The sequence below is a fragment of the Bos taurus genome, chromosome 10, assembly GCF_002263795.3.
Source record: "Bos taurus isolate L1 Dominette 01449 registration number 42190680 breed Hereford chromosome 10, ARS-UCD2.0, whole genome shotgun sequence".
NCBI classification, from domain to species: Eukaryota; Metazoa; Chordata; class Mammalia; order Artiodactyla; family Bovidae; genus Bos; species Bos taurus.
Window position 1 is genome coordinate 64,883,106 of NC_037337.1, and position 16,118 is coordinate 64,899,223.

The 16,118-nt window shown below is 37.7% G+C and overlaps 1 protein-coding gene across 1 annotated transcript; it reads right to left on the reverse strand.

Annotated features, from left to right (window-relative positions):
- Positions 1-597: 597 nt before the first annotated feature.
- BLOC1S6 (biogenesis of lysosomal organelles complex 1 subunit 6) lies at positions 598-15,235 on the reverse strand. Its single transcript, NM_001076325.1, is given in 5 exon segments — positions 598-2,511; positions 3,151-3,237; positions 5,180-5,267; positions 10,872-11,013; positions 15,085-15,235. Coding segments are annotated over 5 exon segments (519 nt in total). The 5' UTR covers positions 15,167-15,235; the 3' UTR covers positions 598-2,391.
- Positions 15,236-16,118: the final 883 nt, after the last annotated feature.

Below are 16,118 nucleotides of genomic sequence, written 5' to 3' on the forward strand. Positions count from 1 at the left end.
AGACTCTTTAAAACCCAAGGACTGGGGCTCACCAGGCTCCTCTGTCCATGGAATTTTCCAGACAAGAATACCAGAGTCGGTTGCCATTTCCTTTTCCAGGGAATCTTCCCAAACCAGGGATCAAACCCAAGTCTCTTACAAAAGTCTTCTGCATTGGCAAGCAGATTCTTCACTGCTGCATCACCTGGGAAGCCCCAAAAATAGTGGATGCCAATACATATTCTCGACATTTTAAGAAATCCTCAAAATGTAAATACATTTCTAAAAATACATGTACCTTGCCATTCATTCAATAAACATGATCTGTTTTAAAATAGATCACAAAAATTCAGTTTACCAGAATTCTATACCTATTTCCTGACTATTTATTTCAGTCTTAAATCTGACTTTGTATCAAAAGCAGTAGTTTAAGAATTCATTCATAAGAGTAATCCCAAGAGTTACTGGGTAGCTTTCACATTATTTTATTCCTTATAAATCTAAATCACTACAAAGTCTCAACCAGTGGTTCCTTGAATCAGACTTATATCTAGGAGGGTCCTTAAAATGTGCATGGGCCCTATCTAAGAACTAATGAGTAAAAATCTTCCAGAAACATTTTTTTTTTTTTTTTTTTTTTAGCTTCCAGGTGATAATATGCAGCCTAGACTGGAAGACTCTGCCCTGGATCACCAGACCAGTGGTTCTCAACTTATAAAGTACATCTGAGTCATTTGACAAAACTTTTTAAAAAAACAGGGAAAAAAAAAGAAAAGCAAACAGATTTGCTTCAGTAGTTTGAGAGTGGTATCCAAGAACCAGTATTTCAAATAATCTTTGCAGGTGGACCATAAACCACTCTTAAGAAACAATGCACAGATTTGTCGGGTTGTGAATGAGCACATTCCGCAGTTTAGGTGACGTCCTGCCAGTACTCATGATCCTGCCACCCCTGTAGTTTTAACTAGTGTTTTGAGGGTAACACTTAGCCTTTAAAAATAAAATATATTTCTACTCTTACACATACGGTCAAAGTCAAGTGAACTGTGAGATCATAATTCACTAAAGAAGGAAAAATCTTTAAATAGACTGGTTCTTAGCACTTAACATAAATCTAAATGCTTTCTCCATCCTGGGATGTGATTAGAGGTGGTGCTTCCAGCCCACTAAATGTAATGTAGTTTATGAGAGACATACATTCTAAGCATAATCTGTAACCCAACCTACTCTGTACAGTCTCTGTGTAACAGAGATTGGACATCAGTTGGATATTAAACAATATTAAAACAGTGAATAATACACTCTCAATTTAAAATAATGAAACTTCATAATATTTCCCTCACATAATAAATTTCTACATTTAATACTGGGGAGGGGGTGGATCTAGAAAACACCAAGGGTATCATGCTGCCTCCTTTGCGAAGAAGCTATTTACTAGTTTTCTACCATTTTTGTCACTATCTGTAAAATGGATAGTTGCCATGTATAATTCTACTTTAAGAATTTTTTTTTAAAGCACAAAAAAGTAACCACACGTAAGGCCACACAGCAAATCAGAGGATAGCTAGAAATAGCAGTAACACTTTCCACTTGGGAAGTCAAGTTCATTATCTTATCAACTTCACAACTGTATCTCACAGGGTGTGATGACTAAAAATTATGAATATTTAAGTGCATTTGTGTGAAAGCTACACCACCCTCACCCAACTTTAGGAATAGATATAATCTACTTTGAACCCAAGAACTGCATAACAACTAAACAGCAACAACAAAGCTAGGAAACAGATAAAAGTATATGGTCAGTGGAACCTCTATGGCATCTTGTTCACTTATCCTATGTCTAAGATGCTAATATTTCCTGTGTACATACTTTTCTATCATGTTCTTCACAAAGGCTTATACCACCTCTTTTCCAGTGGCATATGTGATTAAACAGTTGGCATTTCTTAACCAAACAATGAAAAGGCAACTGCCAAAACCCAGTATTGTATTGTCAGAAAGGCAAATCATTTCATAAAATAAGAAACTGAAACTTTCAAATCCACAGTTTTTAAGAAGCTAAACAATGCATAATAAATTTTAACCATTTAAAGAGTCTAGACTATTAAAACAATCAAACCATTTTTCAGTTTATAAATGACCTAAGGCCAAAATAATGAATTTAAAAATTAAGCAAAACAAAGTTGAATACAAATATCCAAATATACAAATACCCAAACCAGGCAACATTATGTCTTCTACTCAGAAAAAAAGCTTCTTGAATGGCTGAAATGAAGAGAAACAGCACTCCTGGAAAAGGATTTCAGAACAGAACACAGTGGTATAAGGCACTACCTTAACATTAATTCTACACCAGATCGTCTTAAATCCAGAACATGAACAGGAAAAGGAAGGATACAAACATCTGACTTCTCACGTCCTTTTAGCTGGTTTGGCAGTTAACTGCTTTTCTCTTTCAAATTCCTTCTCTCGTTGCTGCTCCCTTTCCAACTCTTCTTTTTGCCTCTTCTGCTGCAGTTTAAGTGCTCTTTTCTAAGTCAAAAAAATTAAAAGCCAAGAGAACAAAAGGCTTGTAGGTTATGGCCTAGTTTAAAAGCAGTAGCGCTAGTGGTTATGGGGAGAGGCAACTGGGAGGTATGAACTACCGGGTGTACGACAGGCTCAAAGGTGTGCTGTACCCAGGGGGAATACAGCCAGTATTTAGTAATAACTGTAAATGGAAAATAACCTTTAAAAGTTTTTTTTAAAAATTTAAGTAATGGTGCTTTTATATAGTAATAAATTTCATATTTAACTTTTAAATTCGTCTTGGGCAATTTTTTTATTGAAGTATAGTTGCTGTACAATATAAGTTATAGGTATACAATATAGTGATTCACAATTTTTAATGTTCTGGGTAATTTAAAGTCTCCTTGATATAAAAAGTTTGTTACTCAAAACTCCTATTAAATGACAATTACAGTGACATATTCAGAGAATGTGAGCCCACTAGCCCAGCTATTAGTAGAAAAGCCCAGTGGGGTTCATAAGAATGTGTTTTAAAAGAAACTAATGTACCATGAATTAAATATGTGCTTGTATATGAATATATAAAAAGTCAGAAAATGAATTCTGAAGAAAAAGAGACAATCCTCTACTTCTGTAAAGACTGTAAAAGAATTTTCAACTCACTTTTAACTTGGATGTCTTTTCATGAAGCATCAGCATCTCTTTTCTTATATTCACCAACTTGGCATGATAGTGTTTAGCTTCAGTGAACTTAAGATGGAAAAGTAAAATGAAAAGTGAACTTAAAACAGACTGAAATATCAAAATGGATAAATAAACCAATATCTAAGTTATAGTTCATTCTTCCTAAATTAGTCAAAACTTTTGAAGCTTTAATTATCTCCACATTTTAATTCCAAAAGTTCAAATTTAATTTAAACCCCTAGTTGGGCTTTTGAGAATACTGGATTCAGTTCAGATTGATTAAAAAGTTACTAAACAGACATTTATATTCTGTACAAATAACATTTTGCCTTAAAAACATGCAGTATAATCCTGAAATTTTAGTAAGACTATCCAACAATGGTTACCAGTTTCATTCAAGAAAAGTAAAACACTCTGTACTGCCTTTACAAGGGAAAGACCGAGCAGGGTACACAGGACAGTTCCCATCTGGAAAAACCAAGCTGCGGCCAGAGAGCCCTGAGAAGGCTGTGGACAAGCTTGGTCATGTTCTTTGGGCTTCTGAAGTCAGACCAAGGAGAATAACCTCTGTAAGGACACTTTTCTTCCCAATGAATGATGTACAGACTTTCCATTTTAGCCAGAGATAGGAGAGAAGGAAAAAAGCACTTCTTTCTCAGGAAGCAAGATGACAGAGAGAGAAGATCAGGTAACAAAAACGAAAGGTGTGTCAGTAGTGAGCTTAGCAGCCTTAACATAGCTACAAGTAAAGTCAGAGTCTGATGAGCTCGAGAGCTTACAGACCCCCTCTTTCTCTCTCTGGCCTTCTATTATCAATTCCTACATGACAATCAAAACCACTCTTGGGCTGAGAGAAGGAAAAAGACTTAGTTTCTGCCCCTTCATATGGAAGCAACAGTATTACATCTGCTTGGTTCTTTCATTTATCCTTAATTCATTCAACAAATATGTGCTCTGCTGCTATATGAACTCAGTGGGAAAGACAAAAGTTGGTGGGTTTTGCCCACTTCCTTCACAAATCAGGGACTACTGACTAGGAGACTGTACTTATGACCACACGTCACTGCCTAACACTAGAGAAGGTGGACTTGATTTTTGATTGTTATAAAAGGAAAACATTAATCAGCCACATTTTTCCAATGAAAAGTCCATTTTTTGACATATATATGAAAGCCCACAAAATCATGCAAACTACACTATTTCTAATGTTCAGGGTAAAGAGAAAGGCAGCCACAAGTTCCTTATTTCTGTCAATTCTCCATTTCTTAAAATAAAGTGTATCAGTTCCTCTCATCAAAAAGCTAAAAAGCTTCTGGTGAAATTCAACTGTTGTCACTTATATTCAAAGATACAAAGGGTCCATGAAGGACAGTCAGTCTCTTTCAGCATTGTTATCAGATCAGATGCATTACAAAAATACCATACAATTAAATAAATGGTAATTTTAAAAACCATGTACTTGATAAAGAGAGATGGTCTTCCTTAAGGGGAAAAACAGCACCCCAAAAATTCCTTACGTTTACTTTCCTTTATTAGTCTTTACTTAAGAGCAGATCTACTCCAGACTTTCATATACAAGTTCAATTTCCTATCACAAGTTTAACATTTGAAAGTTAACAATTCAAGACAATAGAAGATCTAATAAAGTAAATCAAGGTTTACTGTTAAACAACACATTCTAAATTTTAAAAATTAGAGAAAAAAATCTCAAACATACCAAGTACAAAATTGGGAGGATTAAACTATTTCTAAAACAATCTGTCTCTAAGCTGTTGTCAAATAAATCATACTTGAGAGTAAGTGCTGACTCTGTGATCCCATGGACTGTAACCCATCAAGGTCCTCTATCCACAGGATTATCCAGGCAAGAATTCTGGAGTGTGTTGCCAATTCCTCCTCCAATGGATCCTCCCGACACAGGGATTGAACCCACATCTTCTGTGGCTCCTGCATCGGCAGGTGATTCTTTACCACTGAGCCACCTGGGAAACCCCCAAATCATACTTACCAAAGCATTAATGTCCAACATAGAATGACATTCTTTAAATTTTGAAATTTCTTGTTCCAGTGTGTCTAATAATACAACTTGGTTCTGTCTGAAACAAAAGCATACAGCCAAAATAAACTCTATATACTTTAAGTGACTGTTCAGTAAAAGGCATCACATTCATCTTGGTTAATGTTAAAAGTAGATTAAGTTGGAAATTATTGACTTTCCAACGCTTATTTAGTTTAACATAATCTTTTTCAAAATAATATTCCAAAGCCACATTCTGATAAGTAAATATGTCTTTTATTCTGGCCTCAATTTCAGATTCCAGTAACATCAGACTTATTTACTTTATTACTTATTTCTTTATTACTTATTACTTTATTACTTTATAAACTTTATTACTTATTTCTAGCAATTCTCTGTATTATCCCTGAAAAAGGTTTTTTATACTATCTTGCCCAAGAATCTGATGTTTTATATATATTAAAATTGTAACATTACCATAAAGGAAAAGAAGTCATGAATTTTCAGATTAGAGCTGGGAAAATGCAGTATCAAGGGATAATAACCAGTTGTGTGATCTTGGAAATTTAGTTTTTCTGGACCTAAATTCATTTACAAAGTAACAAGGTCACATTAGGTAATTTCTAAGATTTCTCATTAAAATCTGATTCAAAACTTTCTATTGAAAAAAAAAAAAAAAAAAACTTCTATTAAGGAAGAGAAACCAACTTCTCTGATATTCTTCTCCAGATCAACCAATGCTAGGATCACAGGAATAAGTGACACAGGGTGGGGGTGGGGGGTCATTTAATTAAATACTGTGAAGAATAATATAGACAAACGGTATGACATGATGTGCTTGCAAAACTATGTTAAACAGAGAACAATAATGACAAAAAGAAATAGCAATGAAGAGACTGAAGGTCAGTTATAACATCTCCTCATTCAGCACACAAACCCCACAGGTCATAAGTATCCCTTCAGCTCTGACTGGAGATAACGGAGGGTGAAACACTGAATGGATGAGAGGAGAACTCAGCAAGTCAATGATCCAAGACAAGTAGGACAGCAAAAACACAGTGTTACAACTGGAAAACAGAAACAGAAAGAAATCAAAAGTGGGTTCTTCCGAAAAGACTGATAAAATTGATAACCTTCTACCTAGACTAACAAAGAAAAAGAGGAGACACAACTCACTAACATAATTTATGGAAAGGAGTCGTCACTACTTATCCCATGGACGTTAAAAAGGATAATAAAGGAATACCACAGATAGCTCTATGCCCACAAATTTGATAACTTAGAATGGAAATGACTAATTCCTTGAAAGACACAAACTACCAAAACTCACACAAGAAGAAACAGATAATCTAAGTAGGCCTATACTTATAATTAGCAACTTTCCAGAAATGAAAGTACCAGGAAAGATGACTTCACTGACAGTTTCTACCAAACATTTAAGGAGGAAATTATACCAATTTTCCACCCTCTCCCTTAGAAATGGAAGCAAAGGGGGCACTTTCCAATTCATTCTATGAGGCCAGCATTATCCTAAAGTCAAACCCAGATAAAGACAAGAAAGGGAGGAAAACTTTAGGAAGGAAAACTAAAGGAAGAAAGGAAGGAAAAGTTTACAAGAAAGGAAAACTATACATTATCCTTCACAAACATAGATGCAAAAATCCTCAACAAAATATCAACAAATCAAATCCAGCAATGTATAAAAAAGAATTATATACCACAGCCAAGTGGGATTTATTCCAAATACACAAAGCTGGTTCAGCATTTGAAAATCAATCAATGAAACCCACCACATCACCTGGTTAAAGAAGAAAAATCATATGGTCTTATCAGATACAGAAAAAGCATTTGACAAAGTCCAATACACATTCATGATTAAAAACATTCTCATCAAATAGGGAAGAGAGAAACTTCCTCAACTTGATAAACAATATCTTAAAAAAAAAAAAAAAAAATAGCCACAGCATCCAGTAAGAAACTAGATGCTTCCACCTAAATATCAGGATGTCCACTCTCAGTAATCCTAGGCAACACTGTATCAGAAGTCCTAATGCAGTAAGACAAGAAAAGGAAATAAAAAATACACAATCAGAAAGGAAGAAATAAAACTGTCTTCATTCACAGAAAACATGATTGCCTATGTGGAAAATCCCAAAGAATCAACAACAGAAGAAAATCAGGAATGAAAATATGAATACAGCAAGGTTTCAGAATACAAAGTTAATATACAAAAATCAGCTGCTTTCATACATACCAGCAATGCACTTAGAATAAAAAATCAATACCACTGACAATAATCCCTGTCAGATAAAATATACTTTGGTATAAATCTAACAAAATACATATAGGCTCTATATGCAAAAGCTATTAAAGTCTAATGAAAGAAATAAATGAGATCTAAATATGGAAGAGATATTCTAAGTACATGGAATAAAAAACTCAACATGCTAAGATATCAATTCTTCCCAACTTGATCCACAGGGTCAATGCAATCTCAATCTAAATCCCAGCAAGTTATTTTGTAGATGTCAACAAACTGATTCTAAAATTCACATGGAAAGCCAAAGACCCAGACTAGCCAAGACATACAGAAGAAAAATAAAACTGGAAGACTTACATTACTTACATTACCAAATTTCAAATTTCATTACAGAAACTACAAAAATCAAGATAGCATGGTATTACTGAAAGAACAGAAACACTGATCAATGGGACGGTCTAGAAAGCTCTTAACTTGACCCATACATTTCTTTTTTCTTTCTCGGAAGTTTGCTTCAGCTCAGTTCAGTTCAGTAGCTCAGTCATGTACAACTCTTTGCGACTCCAAGGACTGCAGCACAACAGGCTTCCCTGTCCATCACCAACTCCTGGAGGTTACTCAAACTCATGTTCATCAAGTGGGTGATGCCATCCAACCATCCAATCCTCTGTCGTCCCCTTCTCCTCCCACCTTCAATCTTTCCCAGCATCAGGGTCTTTTCTAATGAGTTAGTTCTTCACATCAGGTGGCCTAAGTATTGGAGTTTCAGCTTCAACATCAGTTTCCAATGAATATTCCAATGAATATTTAGGACTGATTTCCTTTAGGATTGACTGGTTTGATCTCCTTGCAGTCCAAGGGACTCTCAAGAGTCTTCTCCAACACTACAATTCAAAAGCATCAATTCTTCAGTGCTCAGCTTTCTTTATAATCCAACTCTCACATCTATACATGACTACTGGAAAAACCATAGCTTTGACTAAACAGACCTTTATCAGCAAAGTAATGTCTCTGCTTTTTAATATGCTGTCTAGGTTGGTCATAGTTTTTCTTCCAAGGAGCAAGTGTCTTTTAATTTCATGGCTGCAGTTATCATCTGCAGTGATTTTGAAGCCCCAAAAAATAAAGTCTCTCACTGTTTCCATTGTTTCCCCATCTATTTGCCATGAAGTGATGGGACCAGATGCCATGATCTTAGTTTTCTGAATGCTGAGTTGTAAGCCAACTTTTTCACTCTCCTCTTTCACTTTCATCAAGAGGCTCTTTAGTTCTTCTTTGCTTTCTGCCATAAGGGTGGTGCCATCTGCATATCTGAGATTATTGATATTTCTCTCAGCAATCTTGATTCCAGCTTGATTCATCCAGCCCAGCATTTCTCATGATGTACTCTGCATATAAGTTAAATAAGCAAGGTGACTATATACAGCCTTGATGTACTCCTTTCCCGATTGGGAACCACTCTGTTGCTCCATGTCCAGTTCTAACTGTTGCTTTTTGACCGGCATACAGATTTCTCAGGAGGCAAGTCAGGTGGTCTGGGATTCCCATCTCTTTATGAATTTTCCACAGTTTGTTGTGATCCACCCAGTCCAAGGCTTTGGCATAGTCAATAAAGCAGAAGTAGATGTTTTTCTGGATCTCTCTCCCTTTTTCGATGATCCAACGGATGTTGGCAATTTGATCTCTGGTTTCTCTGCCTTTTCTAAATACAGCTTGAACATCTGCAAGTTCACGGTTCACGTACCGTTGAAACCTGGCTTGGAGAATTTTGAGCATTACTTTGCTAGCATGGGAGATGAGTGCAATTGTGCGATAGTTTGAACATTCTTTGGCATTGCCTTTCTTTGGGATTAGAATGAAAACAGACCTTTTCCAGTCCTGTGTCCACTGCTGAGTTTTCCAAATTTGCTGGCATACTGAGTGCTTATCTTTCCTTAACACTTAAGAACTTTACTAACTGCTTATTTATCATATTCAACTGTTATAAATAGTAGCTGAAATTACTATCATCCTCATCATCATTGTCCAGATGCCTAAGAAGATAAATGGGGCTGCTGCTGCTGCTGCTAAGTTGCTTCAGTCGTGTCCGACTCTGTGTGACCCCATAAACGGCAGCCCACCAGGCTCCCCCGTCCCTGGGATTCTCCAGGCAAGAACATTGGAGTGGGTTGCCATTTCCTTCTCCAATGCATGAAAGTGAAAAGTGCAAGTGAAGTCGCTCAGTCGTGTTCAAACACTAAATTTCAGCCAATGTCCTCACCAATTACACTTTCCATTTACTTGATTCCCAGCTTTTTATACATAAAGTGTTATCTAGATGTGCTTTGCTTGCAGAGTTGCTTACCCTCCTTCAGTCTATCATACATCATCCAAACTCACTCACAAAATCTTTATGACTTTTCTGCCACAAGCACTGACTGGTGTTAAAACACAAGACATAACACACACAAGGAATAAAAAAATATCTCACTTGGAACTAGCAGAAAACTAAGAATGTTACAAACTCCCTTAACTACAGCAGGGTACCACATGTAATAGAACACAGTATAATAGAACACAGTATCATCTTTGTACTCATTTATCATCTTCAAACCCAAGGATTGTAACATTGGTTACTAATATTTACAAAATGGACACAGTTGTTGATTACTCCTCTCCTTTTGCCCTAATAAAGGCTTGTGAGATCAGTTTTCAAAGAGTAAGCAGCAGCTGTTCATGGCGAGTTTAAAACTGACCACCGCAAAAAAGAAATAATAGGCCAGTGTGGGCAATTCAGAGAGGTCCTAACCCAAGAGGAATTAGAAACTCAGGTTATTTGTTTCTGGGTGGGAACTGATAAAGTCAGAGTGTAATTTCTGCATACTGATCACACTCTGGGTTCACACTCTGATCACACACTACGGGTTCCATTCTCCCTTATCCTGTTCCTCTCTTAGCTTATTCCCCAGTCTTTTAGTTAGCTAGTACAGCTCCATTCCATTAACTAGGACTGAAATGGGTCATCTCAAAAAGAGGTAATTATAAATTTCTGGCAACTCATGTGAACCAACAATAGAAAACAAATGTGACTCTCATGGAGACAATTTTGCAACTCTACTCAGAAATAGATATAAACCCATTTGCAACATTCCCAAGAGACAGTACTTTCCTAAAATAGTGGTGAGAAACCAAAACTAATCACTTCTTAGAAGACACCAAATACTCTAGGAGCATTCATTTCACTTTTTACATTTAAATTACAGTATAGTATATGTGTAATTTAATTACTCCATGTCCATTTGCTATCACAAAAGATAAAGAAATACTCTATTGTATTATATGCTATAAAGTATTATGCCTAATACGATATATACTTTACTTCTACAGTAAATTATGACCATGCCAGAGGAGAGATGAGGGCATCAGTGGTTTTTGTCAGCTCACGTGAGTTCCTGGAGAGCTTGTTTTGATCTCTGCAGATCTGGCAAGTAGTGAGAAAGCAAGCCTTCTGCCAGTTGCTCCACAGCTTTGTCTTCTATGGTCAAGTCCTCTATTAACCCTTCATCTGGAGAAGTGTCACTTAAACCTGTCCCCGAGCAAAAAATCATATTTAGGAAGCTTTTAAACTGACACAGGGATAAGAGAGTAGTAGGGATGGGGGGAAGGAAGCTGGCAGTGGAGCTCAGAGTACACACACACAGGATACTGTATCTTTTTTTTTTTAATTTTTACCTTCTGAGAAGCCTCAATAAATTAAGCTATGAACACTCAAAAAATATTTTTAAGTTACTAGCACAAGGTTAGGTCTAGATTAAAAGAACATTAACACATGCAATTTCCATGTTTATGTATTTTTCAGGGTAGAGGATTTAGAGTTTTCAATGAATTATTAAAGGAGTCTGAGTCCTAAAAGGAAGGAATAATCACTGAATGGAAGCAAGAAATTCTTCTTTTTCAAATTATACATATTTCAAATGCAATGCCTAAAAATATTTTTTTCAATTCAATGGATTGAAACGGATGAACATTTATTTTGCAGATAGCCTGATATATTACTTACATGTAAAAGGACAGTTGTTTTGTCAGCTGTCAGACAGCAAGAGAGAGATTTTCTAAGAATTTCTCCTCTCTTGAGATTCAGTACCTTAATTTATCATAGAAAATAGTGTATAGTAATCGTTGCTGTGTAAATCCAGACATGATGCCAGGAAATATTTTTTTCATACTCTTCCTTTGAATAATAACAGTGTACGCACTGTGCCAGGCATTCAAAAATGTCTAATATGAATACCCATCAATCACTACTCGTACCAAGAAAGATACAAAACATTTTCTAAATAGGGTTCAGTGAATTGTAAGATTTTAGAATCACTGGTCTAGAATGAAAAAAAAAAAAAAAATGGTGAATGGTCACATTATTAAAACTGTAGTCCAAAGCATTTTAAAACTAATATTAAACTCTGAAATACCTATCTTTAATCATAATCTGGTAATAACCTATAATATCAAATTAGGTCATCATATAGAATACATTTACCACAATACACTGTTTATAGCTCTTTTCCAAGTATAGTTTTTACCACAGATTTAAATTTTGGCAAGACTGAGAAAAACAACATGCTGTCATATATTCAAAATTAGCTTTTAGAGATCAAAATAAAATAGCAGGGTTTTTATTTGGATCCTGAGAAACACATGAACAAACTGGATTTCCCTAGGTTGCAAGGCAATATTAAAACAAGAGCTGGCTAGAAACTGAAGCACTCCACAAATGAAATAAAAATGTAATGGGAAAAGTGAAGTAGGTACAGATATTGCCGTTGATGTACCATCAGATGGGAACCTAATAAAATATATCTGATGATTCATGCCACTGCTAAAGCCTTCTTTACAAAATAGTGCAAACAGCAGCAACCCTCTTTAAAAAAATATAGAAAACAAAAGTATCACAAATAAGCAGAAACAAATAAGAATATTTCAACCTTAAGGAAAAATAACCAATACACCTTCCTTACTCTATATAAACATTTTAATTCACAGACACTACCCTCCCCCCCCCCACCCCAACCCCAGACTTCTGGTTAGTATTTGGAAGAGTCTAAGTTACTTGTCTTTTTACACACATTTATTCCCTAAGTTCAAGGTACTTTACTGTCAGAGACAAGAAACTTTTGCTCCACGTGTACTGTATGCACTAGTTTCTGAGGTCACAACAATAATGAAGCAAGTCCCCTTCCGTGAAAGGGCTCAATACAGGGCAATCAGAGAATGTGAGAGGTGCCCTTGGATGAGAGAAAGACTACTTTCACCAGGGATATTGGGGAACAATTCTAAAGGAGGTGTGGGCATTTGAGCTGAAGCTTGAAGAATGGGATAGAATTTTCATTTCTTTCTTTTTTCTTTCTTTTTAAATGTTACTCATTGTAAAAAAAACTTAAAATACAATAGAAGAGGGCATAACCTGAATAGTAAAAATATGCCTTCTCGCTATCTTATTCCAGACAGAGTCACTCTGGAGTTTTCTTAAATAGCCTTCAAGAAATCGTCTTTGCAAACTCAGGCTTAAACCCTGTTTTTATCACAAATGAAATACTGCTTATACTGTAACTTTTCTCATAAATATGTATCTCAGGTATCGTCTGTATCAACATATATGAATTTACTCCATTGTTTTCAACATAATACAACTCCACCATATTTTGTTTAACCAGTTCCCTGCTGTTATGGACTGAATGTTTATGTCCTCCCCCAAAATGTATACATTGAAGTCCTAACCTGCAGTGTAAAGGTATTTGGAGGTGGGCGTCTTTGGGAAATAATTAAGTTTAGATGGGGTGTGAGTATAGGGCCCCCATGATGGGATTACTGGCCTTAAAATAAGAGGAAGAGAGACCAGTACTCTCTCCTTCCACCCTGTGACAGCACAGTGGAAGGCAGCCATCTGCAAGATCTGAAGAGTGTCCTCACGAGGAACGTATTTTGCTCACACCTACACCTTGGACTTCACAGCCTCCAGAACTTCAAGGAATAAATGTCTGTTTAAGCCACTCAGTCTATGTTATTTTGTTACAGCACTACAGAAAGTAAGACATCTATTTCATTTTTTGCTATTTCAAACAATGTTGCAGTGAGCTGTGCTTGTCTTTGCATATTCATGTCACTGTTTCTGTAGAATAAATTCTTAGAACTAGGTTAATGGGACAAGGGGTTTATGCATTTGTTAACAGACATTGGAAAACTACCTTCCTAAGAGATGGCACCAATTTACACTTCCACCAACAACCTACAGAGGGCTATCTCCAAATGGGGAAGAATTCTAAGACTGGAGAAGAAAGGATGCAACAAGAGTAAAGGAAGAAGCATAGGATTGCTCTGGAAAGAGAGGTTAGTTTGGGGTGTCTGGAGCATGAGAGATGTTCAGTAGTGAGCTCTAAGACTATGCGGCCAGCGATGACGACCCTTGAGTGCCAAGCTAATGTGTTTGGCCCTTAATTTAGTAAGGAGCCATTTATGGTTTCCAAGCAAGTAAATGACATGATGGGGCCTATATCTTGGGGCAGTGATGTGACAGTGTGATAGATGGGATGGAAGAGTAAGAGACTGGAGGTGGACTAGCCTTACAACTGTTATTGTTAAAGGGTGAAAATACAAAGGGGAGAAGGAACTTGTAGGGTAGAATCCCTTGGAATAGATAGGGGTGGGAGGAAAGAGTTAAGAATAATGTCAAAGTTTCAAGAGCTCATGACTTGGCACCATTAATAGCATCAGACATCTACATTTATTTAAGTACATGCTGTAGGGTAAGATTAGTGCAAAATGACCGTGTTAAAGTACCCAGAAAGCAGATGCAGGAGCAAGCAGCAGAGAGACCCAATCTGCATTTACATACAAATTTATAGAAGCAACTTATGAAGGTGTGTGTGAAGAGGGAGATCACTGAGGAAAAGCATGACCAAGAAAGACCTAAGAGCACTATTTCGCGGTAAGTTCTATATTTCTGGAACAGGAAGTACAAGTAAAGGCACGTCCAAAGTCCTGCAGCCTTTCTTATCTAGGGTTCCTCATCTGAACCACAGAACACAGAAACTGTTTCTCAGTTCCCCCCAGGATGGTGCATACACATACATAGTACCATTACGGATGCAGTACAAGTCGATTCATTACATTCAACAGATGCCTTAGGTCATTCAGGTTTAAATCTTTCCTTGAATTCGGGTTGAGAAAGACTGCTGGATGAAACAGGGATGCAATAAGGTCAACAAGCAAGACAAGCATTTCATGAGTGAGTGGTCAGTAATATCGGATACCTCAGCTCTCTGAATAACAAACAAATCATCCTGGCAAATCCATCTTCAACCACTAACTTGTAACAAATAGCCAACAGTGTGCTAGAGTCAATAAGCAAATTCAGAACTGCTTCACTTTCAACCCCCACGAACAGCACCCCAAACGCCATCTTTTCCCACTCCCCTCCACCCACAAGATCTCGTTTCCCGCCCCTTCCTCTGGGTAGGAAGGCCGGCAGGGCAAGGTTCCCTTATACCGCGCCGCGGCCAGAGTCTCGGGTCAGCAACTGCTGAAAGCAACTTACTCCCGCTGGGCAGCCCTGAGACCCACCCACTTGGGTGAGACCGCCGCCCCGCTCAATAGCACTTACCCGGCGTCAGGTCCCCGGCCTCCAGGCCTTCGGGTGGCCCTGCCAGGACCCCGTCCGGGGAAGGTGGCCCAGGGACACTCATGTCCCTCCCGCTGGGAACAGGGAAGGGGCAGTTGCACAGACTGTCAGACGCAGTGAGGAAGCACCGAATGCGTGCAGAGCCCACCCGGACAGAAGCGACGGTCGCACCCGGAAGTGACGACAGCGGAAGATGGCAGGCTAGGGTCACGTGACCGCGGGCCTGCGCCCCCACAGCCTTTTATCCTCCCCTCCCCCGCCTCCGGGGATTCTAGGAGTTCCAGCTGAAGTGCTAGTGGGGTGGGGACTGGGAGTCTGATAAATCAGTCAGCAGCCTCGGGGCTCCTGTCACTGACTCTGGTGGTCGGGGGGCGGGATGAAAAAGGCGGTGTCTGGAAGAGGCTAGGTTGGTCTCCAAGACCAGCGAGCTGTGTGTTGAGCCTGGGCCAGCAGTCGGACTTTGATCAGTAGACCAGGCGCAGCTTTTCAGTTTTGTGTCCTTATTAAGGAAATACCTTAAGGACTGCAATTTGAACCCATTAAAAATTCACGTTTAGCTCTCTTCAGCCTTGCTAACTAGGAGTTTGTCAAGATTCATCTCTCCTCTTGTTGATTGTAGGTGAACGATGTACGGCCTGGCTTGTAACATCTATTAATATCTACTGAACAAATTCAGCCAAATTACCGTAAATTGCACTTACTGAGATCCTATGGGATGATGTCATGAATTTTTATGAAAAACAGAAATGGGCAGAACCTGCCTCAGACCAATAAAATGATTACCTCCTTACTTTAGTCACCCTCACTTAAACTGTAATAGTGGCCTCCTAATGTTGCACCTCCAAATTGCCTGTCCAAACAATTTTCTATTCAACAGGCAAATCTGTTAAAAAAAAAAAAAATGAGAATTTATATCAAGCCTCAGAAACTTGCTCCCCAATTACCTTATCAGTGCATTTACACCCCTTCCCCTTTTGGCCTTCTCTCCTCTCAGGGTTAGGTCTCCTTACTACCTG